Source organism: Crocuta crocuta, unplaced genomic scaffold (assembly GCF_008692635.1).
Source record: "Crocuta crocuta isolate KB4526 unplaced genomic scaffold, BGI_CrCroc_1.0 scaffold77, whole genome shotgun sequence".
Taxonomy (NCBI): Eukaryota; Metazoa; Chordata; class Mammalia; order Carnivora; family Hyaenidae; genus Crocuta; species Crocuta crocuta.
In genome coordinates, this window is record NW_027532172.1 from 6853277 (window position 1) to 6868363 (window position 15087).

At 54.7% G+C, this 15087-nt stretch overlaps 1 protein-coding gene across 2 annotated transcripts; it reads right to left on the bottom strand.

The window, feature by feature from the left end:
• Positions 1-338: 338 nt before the first annotated feature.
• Positions 339-12592, bottom strand: CAMKV (CaM kinase like vesicle associated). Of its 2 annotated transcripts, none has more exons than XM_077777061.1 (11): positions 12440-12592; positions 4660-4768; positions 4419-4550; positions 4164-4238; positions 3837-3975; positions 3581-3701; positions 3348-3423; positions 3125-3261; positions 2886-2964; positions 2563-2650; positions 339-2273 (listed from the first exon to the last, which is right to left on the bottom strand). In XM_077777061.1, the coding sequence occupies exons 2-11, from the start codon at positions 4752-4754 to the stop codon at positions 1692-1694; spliced, it is 1524 nt and encodes a 507-aa protein (XP_077633187.1). In that variant the 5' UTR covers positions 4755-4768; positions 12440-12592; the 3' UTR covers positions 339-1691. The 2 variants fall into 2 exon arrangements, with proteins under 2 accessions (XP_077633187.1, XP_077633188.1); XM_077777062.1 differs by lacking the exon at positions 12440-12592 and adding an exon at positions 6994-7055.
• Positions 12593-15087: the final 2495 nt, after the last annotated feature.

The window sequence follows — 15087 nt, forward strand, 5'->3', positions numbered from 1 at the left end:
CTGCCCCATGGTGGGTTCCAGTTTCATGTCAAAGTCAAGACAAGGGCTCTTGTTCAACAGGACTTGTCAGAACAGCAGCCCAGAGGTTATTCCTTGGCACAAGCCCAGAACAGGACTCCCCATCCATAAGGATTTCTAGAGTCCAGAGGACGTGCCACCATCATCAAGGAACACACAGTGGCAAAGGATGATCTGCACTCTCAGTCCAAGCAATCCTCATGGCACTGAGCACAGACCAATACCTGTGAACCTGCTCCCAGCCTCTTCCCTCCCCACTGTCTTCCAGGGGCCCCTCCCCAGTAAGACAGAGGAAGCAAAGGCGAGAGGATGGCCAGAGGCTTTGGCAGGGTGACATTTATTTGCCAGGTTCAGCAGGCACACAGCCTACCAACCTTCATACACCAGAGCAGACCCACAGGCATGCAGGGAGAAGGGCAGGACTGACACTGGAGTGCCGAGCAAAGGCCGGGACCAGTGTGGCTGCCTGCCCAAGCTGTGGTGGGGTCTGACAAAGGGCACCTGCCAGGAGCCTTGATCAGGAAACGGGGGAGCCTTATTCCACTTCCTCATCCCAGAAAAAGCAACTCAGAATGGCTCAGAGGCACCTGGGCCTCTCTTTAAGCCATGATAGAAGGGGAAGTGGGTCACAGATATAGAGGGGGTTCCTCTCTATTTTGTTGTTGAATTAGGAGGGCAGAAATCTTCCCCTGTGAAGGACAACCCCCTAAATCAGACTATGGGACACTGCCATGCAGCAGGCCCCCTGGGATGGAGAGGACTGTACACTGAACCCAAGAGACTCCATCAGAAAAGAGCCAGGGGATATGAGCCCTTCCTGTTTGGCTAAGGGTAAGGACCAAGCTAGGCTGGTGCACTATGTGCTGGGCCTGCACTCTGCCTTCCCAGTTTTCACTGCCACCTCCCAACTGTCCCTCCTTCCCCTTACAGGCTCATGAAGCTCAGGGCACAGGGCAACCCACTGCAGAACCCAGGAGGGCAGGAAATAGCACAAGGGTGTTGGTGAGAACTTTCCAGGGACAAAGATGGAAGCTTCTAACCCCCTACTCATTCTCTCTCACTTCTGAGGACCCATAAAACTACCAAGCAGTGCCCCCAACCATGCGACCAGTCTTGTCTTAAAGCATACTGCCCTAGATTTTTGCATTCTTTCTACAAGCCTGTGTCCATTCTTACAGCAGCCCACATACCACAGGCACATACCTTCATGTGCAGGAGCCTAAGACCGCTGACAGGGCCTCGCTGGAGGACCAGCTCTCAGGGCAAGGCCACCCAAGTTTAGGGCCTGGGAGAGGATGGGACCTGCAGGGCCTGCCTGGGGAAATTGTGAGGCAAAAAGGGAAGGGGCAGGGGAGCAGGGACCTCCTGAGTATCCCTAGAGCAGCATCCCGCAAGGAACAGAAACTGGTGAAGCTAGCGAAAGACAGAAAAGCCACAAGGAATCCATGCAGGGGCTGGGGCCGGTCCTGCCTCTGGCCTGCCCACCACTCACGCACATACACACAGGAGATGAGACCGCTCTCCCATGGCCCCCAGACATGCCCCACACTGGGAGGCAGGGACAGGGGGGAGCAAGGGCATCATGCCAGTGACTCTATGTACAGTGAGAAGCCCCTCATCCACTCTCCCACCCTCCTGCCCGTCCCCTGCCCCACACCAGTGAGACTACCCACTCAGCTGGTCTCCTCCCTCCGAGACTCCTGGGCATAGCCAGCAGCCTCTTCCCCTTTACTAGAGGGTGGAGCCTGGCCTGTTGTGCCCCCGGGGGCTGTGCTGTCCGGCTGGGCCAAAGCCGGCTCAGGGGTGGCAGCTGCCTTGGTGGCCGGTGTGACACTGCTTTGGGTGGTGGGCACGATGCTCTCTTCTGTGGCTGGTGTGGCTCTCCCATCAGTGGCTGGAGTAACACTCCTGTCAGTGGCTGGAGTGATGCTCCCATCGGTGGCTGGGGTGATGCTCCCATCGGTGGCTGGGGTGGTACTGCCATCGGTGGCTGGGGTGACACTGCCATCTGTGGCTGGGGTGGAACTACGGTCTGCCGGGGCTATATTATCACTCTTTGCAGCAAGAGCGGCATCACCCGCTGTGGCTGAGGTGGCACTGCCCCCAAGGGCTGAGGCAGCTCCACTTGCAGCTGCAGCCCCGCCTGCAGCCCCAGCGGTGGCAGTGTCTGTGGCTGGGGCAGACTGGGCTGTAGCTGTGCTGGACTGCTCTGGTGCCCGGAGCCGTTTCATGAGGGTGGTCACTCGGACAGCCTTCTGAAAGGAGGGCAGTGGAGAGATGTTTAGAGTGGGGCTCAGAGAACCTGGATCTATTCCTTGGCAAAAGCCAAAGGCAGACCATTCCATGGCATCCCTAGCTGCCTCTGACCACTGCAGGGCCAGGGACCCAGCTATTCAACACACCCACTTAAAGTAGTGACAGTGGCTACAGCCACACCTGATAGCTGAAGAAATGCCTATGTGTGGCTGCAGGGGTGTGATATAGGCAAGAAACTGTGTGTGCCACTTGGGATCTGTCCAGGAAAGGGAGTCATGAAAGCCTTACCTTCCACTTAGCTCTGGCAAAGTTCTTTTCAATCTGGGCACAGACACCATCCTTGATGTTCTTATCAGAAGCAGCATTGCCAGAAATCCTAGAAAGGGTAGAAGTGCACCTGGATCTGAGGTGGTATAGGCCTTCATGGAGACTGCCCAGTCTTTTTCTCTTAAGGTCCAGAAGTTACTAGTCAGGCCCTCTGGACTGGGCCTGAGCTCTGGGCACCTCCAACCCCTACTCAAAGCCTCAAGGATGGGGGCTACTAGATGTGAGGAGGACAGAGACCAGGGGAAATCCAGCCTCTCCTTCTGTCCTCCATGGGCCCTGCTCACCACTCATGGGAGATGGCCTCTTCTGCAGTGATGCGCTGGTCTTGCTCCACCTCCATCAGCCTTGTGACCAGGTCTTTGGCTGGGGACAAAGCCAAGGAGAGGTGAGGCATTGGCACCACATCTCACTGTCTAAAGGTGATGAATAGGCTGGGAGGTAGGAGCAGAGTCCAGCAGAGAAGGCTGAGAGCAGGTCCCCCATACCAATCTTCCCTCTACCCACGCACTGGGCACCTCCTCACCTGCCTGGGAAATGTCATCCCAGTATGGAGAGTCAAACTCATAGTCACCAGCCAGGATCTTGCGGAAGAGGTTCTTGTCATGGTTCTCGTAGTCATCCTCCTCCACCTCCTCATAGAAAGGTGGGTTCCCTGAAAGCCTACATGGGGGCCAAAGGGCAGGGTCACCTAGGAAGGCCATGGACACAGGACCCCACCTGGCCTGGCTACAAACCCATTCACTCACAGGATGTACATGATGACTCCAATGGCCCAGCAGTCCACAGGGCGTCCATACCGCTGCCGGCCTACCACCTCTGGAGCTGCAAACACAGTATCCATCTGGTAGTCAATATCAGGCCTGGCCAGGCCGGGGACTGCTCATACCCACTTCGTGGGCTGGAGACTTCCTTCCCCCCTACCCAGAGCCATTCCTTGAAGGCTATCTCCCACCCTGTCCCTGCCCCACCCCCTGCTTGCCCAGGTACTCGGGGGTCCCACAGGGCTCCTTGATGAGGCCATTCTCTAGCTTAGCCAGGTGGAAGTCGCTGATGACAATCTTTGAGTTCTTCAACCGATTGTAGTAAACCAAGTTTTCCAGCTGCTCCAGGCAGGAATGACATGTGGGTGGGCAGAGAAAGACTCCATGAGGACCTCAGAGGCTAGACCAAAACCCCAAGGTGCTGCCCAACTCAGCCCCAAACTGGGTGCCAACAGACCTGGCTCCTGGCCTCACCTTGAGGTTCCTGTGCACGATCTTGAGTGAGTGCAAGTAGGCCACGGCCTCCAGGACCTGCCGCACCACGTTGCTTGTATCTCGCTCCGAGTAGTAGCCCTGGTCCAGGATCCAGTCAAACACCTCCCTCCCTGTGGCCCTGAGGGACACCAGCCCCTGAGCCCGCGTGGGCAGGATCGGGGGTGGGGCAGAGTATTTGGGCAGGCTGCTAGCTGGGCAAGGCATGGGGACCCAACACCCCAAGGGTCCAGAAAGGGGGTTTTCCCTGGTTGCAGAGGGAAAGGCCCTGGGTTCTGAGGAATCTGGGGACCCCAGACCCACACTCACAGCTCCAGGAAGATGAAGTACTCCTTGCGGGTCACAAACACATCCACCAGTTGCAGGATGTTGGGATGCTTCACCCTGGCAGCAGAGAGAGGGGTCAACAGTTAGGGCTGGATAAACCCCTAAAAAAGGCTCTGGTTGCTACCGTGGGCCACAGCAAACTAACTGGCCAGAGCCTGGTGCTGCTTGAGGCCACCTGCCCTTAAAACCGTTCCCTGCTACCTCCTATGCCACCCTACCCCAAGGCCTCACACTCACATCTTGAGGATGCCTATTTCGTTCTTGGCCGCCTTCCGCACCTTGCGGCCGTCCCGCTTCTGGAACTTCTTGCAGGTGTGCAGCTTGCCCGTCGTCTTGTCCTTGGCCCGGAAGATCTCACAGAACTCCTCACTGTAGCCAGCAAGCACCCACTCAGCCCTGGCCTCAATGTGGGCTGCCCTCTGTTCTCCTTTCCCAAGCCCTTGCCCACCCACCCTTGACCACAAGACCCAGCACTCACGTCTTGATGACCTGTCCCAAATCATATCTGTCAGTCACCTCCGACGGCTGGTTATAGTTCTTCTTATCGCCCAGAGTCACACACCCAAACGGCATTGCCAGGCTCTGAGCTGCAGGCAGGATGGAGTCTGGCTCAGCTGTACCAAACATGGAGGCTTCTCCCCACAGTATAGAGGCTGGCTCTGGGAGACCCCAACGTGGCTCAGGCCAAAGCATGGGGCAGAGACTGTAGTAGGAAGGGCTAGAGGGTGGTCAGCCTCCTACCCCTGCTTTTCTGGCCATAGCTCCTGCCATTAGCTTGGCTGCCTGAACTACAGCAGCCTCTATTTACAAAAAACATATTAAACTGACGTATCAGAGAATCATTTTCTATTATGTACATTAAAAAAAAGATTTACCAATTTCTTTAAATTTCAGCCATTACACAGATGATGGGGAAATATAACCACCCACCCAGCAGACAGCCATCTCTGAAAGTCTGAAGATACCAAGTGTTAGCAAAGACATGAGCAGAAATGCATACATTTGTGCAACAGGACACTCATATAAGAATGCTCAGAGTCGGGGCGCCTGGGTGGCTTAGGCAGTTGAGTGTCCGACTTCGGCTCAGGTCATGATCTCACAGTTTGTGGGTTCGAGCCCCGTGTCCAGCTCTGTGCTGACAGCTCAGAGCCTGGAGCCTGCTTCCGATTCTGTGTCTCCCTCTCTCTCTCTGACCTTCCCCTGCTCACGCTGTCTCTCTCTCTCTCTCTCTCAGAAATAAATAAAAAACATTGAAAAAATGTTTAAGTTTATTAAAAAAAAAAAAAAAAAGAATGCTCAGAGTGACAATACTCCTAACTGCCCCAAACTAGAAACAGCCCACAGGACTACCACCAGCAGGATGTATTATGGTATAGTCGCACAATGGAATATTACACAGCAATGGAAATGAAGGAGCGATAGCTATAGCCAACCACATGGTGAATCTCACCAATACAGTGTTGAGTGAGACACAAAATAATACATACAGCATAATCCTATTCATTCAAAGCTCAAAACATGCAGAGCTAACCTGTACTAAGGATACAAACATTCTGGTGAAACTGTTTTTTGGGGGTTTTTTTGTTTTTTGTTTTTTTAATTTTTTTGGTAATGTTTTTTTATTTTTGAGAGAGAGAGAGAGAGAGAGACAGCATGAGCAGGGGAGGGTCAGAGAGAGAGGGAGACACAGAATCCGAAGACAGGCTCCAGGCTCCAAGCTGTCAGCACAGAGCCCAACGCGGGGCTCGAACCCACGAACTGTGAGATCATGACCTGAGCCGAAGCTGGATGCTCAACTGATTGAGCCACCCAGGTGCCCCGAAGCTGTTTTTTAAAAAAAGCTAGGAAATAAGTACCTTGAGTCCTTCTATGAGAAAGAGAGTAGTTGCAACTGAGTCAGGACACAATAGGAGATTCTGGAGGGCTGATTTCTGAACCTGAGTGGTGGTTTTCACAGATGTTTGCTTTATAATTTGTAAAAATGTACAGACAAGTTTGGGGCACATTTCTAGAGTTTTGATACATTTCACAATTTTAACATGTTAATAAAAATTGTAGCCATCCACGGGGTACCTGGGTGGCTCAGTCGATTGAGCACAGACTTCGGCTCAGGTCATTTTCTCACCGTCCATGAGTTCCAGCCCCACGTCGGGCTCTATGTAGACAGCTCAGAGCCTGGAGCCTTCTTTGGATCCTGTGTCTCCCTCTCTCTCTGCCCCTCTCCTACCCATGCTGTCTCTTTCTCTCTCTCAAAAATAAAATAAGCATTAAAAATGGTTTAATTAAAAAAATAAAATTATAGCTCTCCATTTTGAAGAATAGTTGGTAACTATTACAAAGAATAAAGTAGGGAAATGCACTGCTGTTGGATGGTTTCTGGGATATGTTAAATAGAAAAGCAAGGGACAGAATGCTGGGTCAAGGGTGCTCCTATTTGGGTAAATTTTTTATTAAAAATATTTTTTAATGTTTGTTTTTTGAGAGAGAGAGACAGACAGACAGAGCGTGAGTAGGGGAGGGGCAGAGAGAGAGAGGGAGACACAGGATCTGAAGCAGGCTGAGCCCAACATGGGGCTTGAACTCACAGACCATGAGATCGTGAGCTAAGTCGAAGTCAGACGCTTAACCAACTGAGCCACCCAGGCACCCCTGGGTAAATTTTTTAAAGTTTATATTCCAATGTATACTCCAAACTCAATTCTGGAAAGACAGCTAAGAAAATCAGAATGCTCTTTGGGGCAAAGAATTGGGTGTTAAAGGGGCAGATTTATATCTTGTATTTGTTTTCTGTTAGGATTTTTACTATGATTACCTTTATTGATTTAATAAAAGTTGCATTCAGGCACAGTCCTTGGAGAGTTTCCTCAGAGAGAGAGGCCACCTATTTGGGTGGAAGTGAGGAAAGGCTTTGAGGAAGATGCAGCATCAGGGCTGGGCCTTAGAGGGGAAGGATTTGCCACGAGGCGTGCTGGGGTAAACGATCCGGAAAAGCTAGACAAGCCTGCCAGGGCCTCAGTGCCAGGGCCCACAGGAGACCTGGGCAATCAGGTTCAGGGCATAAGACCCCGGCCAGGCGTGGGTATCACAAAGGTGACCACATGCAGCTGACTGCAGCAGGCTCCAGGCACTCTGGCACCTGGGACATGGCACCCATGGGTCTGCAACCCTGCCAACCCAATCCTCACCTGCAGTGCTGGGTGAACTGTCTCCAGCACCCAATGGAAAATGCACTCACAGCTCTTGCTAGAGGTAAACTTCAGAAGGGGAGCTGGTGACTGTCTGGACCTCCATAATGCATGGTCAATATGATACCAAGGCCATGGCAAAAGCGCTGCACGGAGGCTGCATTCAAATGGCCCTGCCACTGCTGGCTAGGCACACTGTCCCTCCATGCCAATTAGCACTTGCTGTGCACCTAGATGCTCCCCACCTGGACTCACTCACAGCTACATGATAGTAGAAAAGGGAAGAAGCCATCCCAGAGAAAGCAGCTTGGGTCACAGGGACTCTGCCAGCCAGGGTCAAAGGCCAGGACCCACAAAAGCCCCATGGCCATCCCTGGCTTTTCCTTGTTTCCTCCCAGGCAGAGGCCACCCACTCCCAGGGGTCATAGCCTTGGAAGTTTTCCCTCAAATTTGCCCTCAGCATTAGGAAACAAATTCCATACTTCCCTCATCTGGGTTATTTGGGCTCAGGGAACGCAAATGCATTTCATCGGCGTGATTTAAGCCAGGGCTTAAGCCATCTTGTGAGGCACTGCAGAGGCAAACAAGAGAAGCTTTGAAGATTGTCCTCGGCTGCATGTCTTTGCCACCATGGTCACAGCCCTGCTCCTGAGTCTGCTGGAGAGGAGCATGTGGCTGGAATCCCACACTTACAGCTGAGAGCAGAGGCACAACCACCCACTACTGCCGGCCACTCATCTCTGCACCCTAACAATCTGGGGGAGGGGGCCTTCATCAGCCCCTCAATGGCTCTAACGCACTTTCCAGGCTGGAATCCAAGAGCCATGTACTGGTCAGGAAGGTGGTACCTCAGCCTGCGGGCCCCCCAGAAGAGCTGGGAGGCAGCTGTGTCCCAGCTCTGTTGCTTTGCTTACACTGTTCCCTGTGGCAGGAACGCCCTTCCCCCAAAGCTTCCCATCAGTATCCTATTTATCACGGCAAATTTATTTATAATGTAAAAAAAAATCAGCAACTACCTAAAATCCAACAACAGGTGACTAACCAGCTCAACTGTCTCCATTTAATGGCAGGAAGTGTGGACACTGGCAAGGGTACTGCCCACCTTGGCCTCCCTGTGAAGCAGCCTCCCAGTGAGCTAGGTGTTGAGACCAGTGCTTAATCTCTTCTTGGTTTGTTGTGATTTCTGACATTATAAGGTTGTTTGTGCAACCAGCTGTCTAAAATGATTCTGATGCCCTAGACTCAAAATGGCCTTTCTCTGGGATACTTTCCACAACCTTCACTTCCCCCCACCCCATCAGCTCCTTGCTGTACCGTGAGGTGTGGGAGATTTTGTATATGCCCATCCCTGATTTGGCCCAGCTTTTAGCCATACATATGCTCTTGTGCTCACAAGGACCTGGGACTAGTCCTGAGGTCTCCTCCACCACAGAAATCCAGGCCTCTGCTCACAGTCACATCAGCCTGGATCCAAATCCTAAAACCTCATCAATGGGGCAGGGACAGATGTACCTCTCTCCCTCCTGTGGATGCCCTGATCTCAGCCAATTACTGCTTCCCTCACCAAACTGCACTCATTTGCCTCCACCCCCAATCTAGCCCTAGGGCAAAAAAAGAAGAAAAGGGGTCTCCTCTACCCCTACCATGTGCTGCCCACTGGTGCTGCCTGAGAGGATACCAGTGTGCGTACCAAGTCCCTGGCACCTGCTTGCAATAAGGGAGGCCCTGGTCTTGAAGCAGGGGGGAGTGGTCAAGGGACAGCTTCAAGAACAGTGGAAAAGCCAGGCAGAAAGGGGTTTGCATTTCTCACCCCCATGGCCCAGTCAGCACAGACCCAATACCTAACAGTGGAGAGCTCTCCTCCCACTGATACAGGGGCAGAGCCCAGGTCCACACTGGGACATGGGAGGGCACAGAAGCCCTATAATGGCTGTTTCCCTAGAGAGGTGGATCCTTCCATTTTCTGCAGAGAAATGGTGTGCACAGGGGGCTGTCCAAAGGTAGCTTCGGGGAAGCATGGACCCTGGCATTGCTGGTGCCCTCCAGCTGACTCTAAGGATGCCTGAGGGTCAAGCACTCCCAGTTACTGCCTGCTCCTCAGGTCTGACCCCTGGGCTTGGGCAGTCGAGCCTCAGGCAACCCTGAGGGAGACTCTACCTGTTGGTGCCCTGGAAATAAAGGGTCCCCTAGGGGCCCTGCTGCAGCCTTAAACAAGTCTGGCTCCAGAAGTCCTGTGGTCCTGCATCAGAGTCTTGTTCCCTTCTCCACTGGGGTCAGCCTGATTCAGGCCCCACCTGTCACAGCAATAGACAAGTTTCCTACTGCCCTGGTTCTCTCCCATGTGGAGTTCCAGAGCTTGCAGTAAATCGTGGGAGGCCAGGAAGGACTCAAGAGGCCTCCTGCTACCTTCCAACAACTGTGGGCAACACCTCCCGATTTAGTGGCAGCTGTGAACACCAGCCTTCAGGTACCCGCTCCCCTCCCCTACTCTCTTCTCTCAGGGACTGGGGCTGTGTTTCCTGCTGCAAAGGACATGCCTAGGCCCAAGTCTTCCCTGGTTGACTCAGCTGAGGTCTCACTAGAAGGATGGGGGAAATAAAGACTTCACCCTCAGGGTCTGGTGTCAGGAGGCAGAGCCAAGCTTCCAGCCCACTGTCCAACTGCTTCAGGGCCAAGGGCAGGGGCTGCTGTGGCTGGGCCTCAGGCTCTAGCTAAATCATGGTCCATAGTTCCTGCTGCTGACTCCCCCATCTAATGACGGGGTAAGAACAGGGGAGCCTCTCAGCCTCAGCAGTGGACATACAGTCCAGTGCTGCCTCCAGAAAGTTCAGCCTTCAACTTGGTATGGCAGGGCTAAGAATCAACCGGCCTGTTCCAAGCAGCTGGGGTCCCGGTCTTTGAACCCCTGAAGGAAAAGCCACTGGTGGCCCTGCTACCCTATGGGGGGAGGAGGGAAATGCAGGGAAAGGCCCCAGAGTAAAGGACTGCTATGGTGATGGAAGTTTTGAAACAAAGGGAAGGGGAAGGGGAGAGGTGTTGGCCAACCCCTCTTCTAAGAATTCCCTGAGATTTTGGCCCAACTCCTTCCCCATGAGTTCTGGCACCTAGCCCCATCAAGGAAGGGGAGGAGGGAGAATTGAGAGACTTTAGAAAAGAGAGAAGGGGGCAGGGACAGTGAGGGACAATGGCAAAAAGTGATGGAAGGGAAGCAAAGAGGTAACAATAAAAAGGACACAGGCACAACGACACAGGCAGGAAAGGTGGGCAAGGGTTTTGAAGGGGCCTGTGGGCACCCAGCAGAGCCCAAAGGCCTTCATGGCCATGTGTGCTGAACACCTGGGCCATGAGCTGCCCATGGTGCCTGGACCTTTGACCCTGAACCCTCCTGTATCCCTCAGAAATGCACTGAACTCGGTGTGGGAGGCACAACCACAGCCTGGGGGAAGAGACCAGCTGTTACAGTCCCCTCAGAACAATTCCAGGGCCCCTCTCCCAATCATTAGGCAGCATAGATAAGGCAGATCCATCAGGTGGAGGGCTCGTGCCTGGGGAAGGGGGGGGGGGGCCGGAATGAAGGTTAGAGACCAGGCTGCTTCCCTTTATAGCCCCTTCTCTCAGCTGGCCCAGCCCCTCCCAGACTCCTCAGTCACACCCCCTTTATCTGCCATCCTCCCCAGGCCTTGGGTCCCCAGGGCCCCTCTGGCAGTTCAGGCTAATTTCCTGCTGCAGCCATCCCACTTTCCAACAGTGGATCCTGTCAGGAGGGCCAGAAACAGCACCCTAAACAACCCAGAAACGGAACAACTGCACAGCATCAAATCCCTGCCTCAGTTTCTCTAGATGGAGATCATGAGGTCTGTGGCCTTCTTTCAGAGCAAGGAGTGGTGGCCAGGACATGGGCTGGAGAGGAGGGTCAGCAGCAGATACCAGGAAGGCAGCCTTTGGCACCTGGGGGTTCACACCAAATTCTATAAAGGGCAGAGAGATCTCTGCCCCACCCTGGGCCCAGCCTGACACTGAGGGAAGGAGAGACACCAATTTCCCAGTGGAGGAAACTGGGGTCCAGCAGGTGGCTGAAATTCAACTGAGGAGGTATNCTCTCCAGGTGGTCCTGGGGGGCTCAGAGTCTGGGCCTTGGAGGGGGGCAGTATGACGGGAGCTGGACTGCTGCAGACTAAGCTTTTGGTGAAGGATAGAAGGCTCTGCTCCTCAAAAGGGAACCTAGTGGAGCAAGCTCTGTCTACCGGGTGCGGACAAAAGCAGTTTGGCACAGCTGTGGGGGGCTGGGAGAGCCTAGGGTCTCTGCCAGACACTACAAGCTGGAGAAGGCATAAATTCATTTGTTCATTGTCCAACTGCCCACCCCCCACAGCCAGGGGCCCTGCTCCCCAACGTGGCGCCACCCTGACCCCCTTCCCCAGCGCTGCTGACTCGCCCCCGCTGGCACAGCAACACACATGCGGGAGGCACACGTGTGAGCACCAAGCCCCGCACCTCCCAGCAGAAACATGTGCGTCCCCTACCCCCACCGCGCAGCTCTGGGTCGGTGCCCTGAATCCCCACTTGGCCCCCACGTTAAGGCTCGGAAGCCGGGTCTTGGCTAGGGGGCTGCTGCCCCCCAGGGGCTTGGAGCCTCCTCCCCCACCCCGCGGCAGCCCCGCCCAGCCCCCTTCAGGTTGTCGCCTATAAAGAACTCTCCGTTGTCATGGAAATTAGTGACTGCTTAGCTGGAGGAAGGGGACCCGGGGGCAGTTAGGAGGGGTTGAAGGCGGCTCTGGGAGTCAAGAGGGTCGTCTTTGCCCTCGGCCCCTACCCCCAAGGGGCACCACGAATGTTCGAGGGCTAAGGTTTTCACAATTAGTAGCCCAANACTTTAAGCCCAACCCCTTGCGCCGACCCCCGGATCTGCAGATCTCTTGTGTTCTGCCCCCGCTGAGACCCCTAAGACCTCGCGGAGCCCCCGCTCACTGAGCGACCTGAACCTTTAGTCGGAGACCCAATCCCTCAAGACCCCCACAACATGCGTTCGGGGGACGCACCCTCCCCACCCCCCGCGCGCGGCCCGCCCCGCACCTGCAGCGCTGGTCGATCACACGGAGAAAGAGATCTCGGGTTCAGTGGGGCGCCGAGGGTTCCGGGGGCGGCGGGCAGAATCCGCTCCGGGCACACGGGGCAGACGCGGCGCCAGCTGCAGCCGCTTGGGCTCGCAAACCTCCAGCATCTCCCGCCGCTCGCCGGCACCGGATTCGCACCCGGGGCCGGGGGCGGGCTGTGGGCGGGGCCTCTCTCAGCCAGCTCCGCCCGGGCCCTTGAGGAGACTGAGGCCAAAATGCCCCTCGGAGGGGGGCGGACGACCAGGGACAATGAGTTGTTGAGCACTGACCTGCCTAGGGCTGGACAGGCACTGAAAGATTGATTCCCTTAGGCCCTGGGACTGACTGGGCAACAGAGGCCAGAGGGGCCTTCTTATACACATAGTAGGGAGTGGGGAGTAGGAGGTGTGGGGAAAGCCTGAGTCCTGGAGCTGCACAGGAATCTACTTGGCAGGTAGTAGTCCCCAGGAGACCAGAGCTCTGCCTAGCTCCCAAAACCTGACCCAAAGGGTGGAACCTACTTACAAGAACAAAGTGGGCAGTCACTAGGGCAAGCTGCTGTTACAGATTGGCACCTCCTAGTTAAGAATGGTAAGCACAAGTTTGAATATATGGGCAAGTGGTCAGTGAGGGCTCCGGACCATGGTAGCAGAACCTTCTATTCCTCACACCATCGTAGTTCAGCCTATCTCATCCCGAAGTCCCAGCCAGGGTGGCTGGCCCAGTCTGCCCCCTCTTTGTGCAGCACTGAATTTCCCAGCCTGTAAGTCACCTATGACAGGGTGTGAATGCTTTCTTTCCAGTTCTGTCGCCCTCAAACGCTTTATGAGCAGCATCTCCCAGCAGCCTGGGCTGGGATATGGGGATCCAGGAGAACTGTTGCACCAAGGTGTCCCATCAGCCCTGCCCTCTGATGGGAGGAGGCTAAGAACTGCCAGGAAGGAGATTTGAAGGAAGTCCTTGGCCATTTCTCTGTCCTTTGTCAGGCAGGCACATGGACCCAATGCTTGCCCCTTCCCTCTCACAAACACTGAGAACCATCCTGAGGCCCATGCTGGAAGACCAGACAGGTTTCTTGGTGCCTGGAGCTGGGTTGCACTCCACCCAAACCTCCTGGTGAGCCTTCTGACCCCATCCCGGGTAAGGTCATCTCCAAACCCTTGGATCTGAGTGAGTCTTCCCTGCATGGCTCCCCATGGCTGCTGACAGGAGTGACTGCTCAAATGAGGAAGTTGGGGCTGGGATTGGGAAAGCGAGCCTGGGAAATGACCATTCAAACAAGGCACCTCAATATCTTCTTCCAGACAAGGGAGTCAAGGAGCCCTTCACATCCTTCCTGGCTTTGGGTCACCTCTTCCAGGCCAGGCTGATGCCACCTCTGGGCCCTCTGTGCTCTGGGTGGTCTCAGTCACAGCAGCAGCCCCACCACTGGGTAGGAAGGAAGCTGGGCATCAGCAGGGCAGAGGCTGTGTTTCATCTCCGTATGCTCAGTTCATGTCTGCAAAATGAATGAATCGCCTGGCATTCGGTCCTTCCTGCTGTCTGCCCACTGTCCGTGAAACAATGGTTTTCTGAGTTGTTTAGTGTAGCTGAGCCATGGCTTGCTGACCCCACACATGTGACATACATTTTCTGTCTTTCCTGAAGGTCACAGCTCTCTAGGTATGAAGAAGCTGGGCTGAGGAGAAGCTAGAATGGGGGATTTAGAGGCAGGGAAAGAGGTGGTTCGCTAGAGCCCTGCCTGCTGCTGGCAGTGCTCCACCTCTTCTTGGTCGTGTGCACACTCCATGTGCCTGTGGGTGAGTGCACGTGGTGGGGTGTGTGTGTACACGTGTGAGTGTATCTGTGTGTGCGCACTCTTATGCTGAAGGAGATGACAATAGCACAGTGTGTGCAGTGGTGCCCAGTGGCACGTGTAACTGCATTCTGTGTGCAACCAGGCATGCTTGCTCGCACATGTACATGGACACTGTTGCTAGTCCCTGGAGCCACTGATCCCTGGAGCCACCGGTGCCCTTCCTGCCTGACACAGACCTCAGGACTGTGGAGGCTGAATCAGGGTATGGGAGCAGGATGTGGGAAGAGGCTGGGTCATGTTCAAGGGCTGGCAGGGGTTGTTATGACCCTATATCACAGGCTATTTTCAGTCTCCCCACCCAGGACAGCCCCTCACTCTGAGGCTTTTGAGGAGTAGCCAGATCTTTGCCCTTTGTAGATAGAGCAACCTAAAGATGAGAACACAGTGTTGAGGTGGGGGCATGCTTGTCCTTCAGCCCCCAGCCAGGGAGGCACAGGCAGGATAGGGCTTCAGTGTTTTGGCTTCAAGCTCTAGCCACACTCTGGGCAAGAAATAGCAATACCAGCTGAATGCCATCCTCTCATCTTTTCCAGGCCATGGACTGGGCCCACATGGAACTTTATTCCCACCTCCACTATTTAGAGCTAGACAAGGTCAGGAGCCATGGCTTCTAGCCACTCCCCCGGCCAGAGGAATGGTGGAAGGCCCTTTAGCATGGGGCAGAGTTTGGGGGAAAAAGCATGGGCAGTTTGCATTGGTGTTGTCCAGTAGCCTCTGTGAAGAGATCCTGAAGGTCCTAGGCCAGTGGGCAGGGATAGCCCAGGTTGGGA

What these genes read in the sequence shown, in the direction of transcription:
- CAMKV (XM_077777061.1), bottom strand. Translation starts at nt 4,754, where the DNA reads ATGCCGTTTGGGTGTGTGACTCTGGGCGATAAGAAGAACTATAACCAG. An exon ending in TACTTCATCTTCCTGGAGCT is followed by an intron (nt 3,976 to 4,163) that starts GTGAGTGTGGGT and finishes GGTGTCCCTCAG; the next exon opens with GGCCACAGGGAGGGAGGTGT. An exon ending in TGGGACCCCCGAGTACCTGG is followed by an intron (nt 3,424 to 3,580) that starts GCAAGCAGGGGG and finishes CTGTGTTTGCAG; the next exon opens with CTCCAGAGGTGGTAGGCCGG.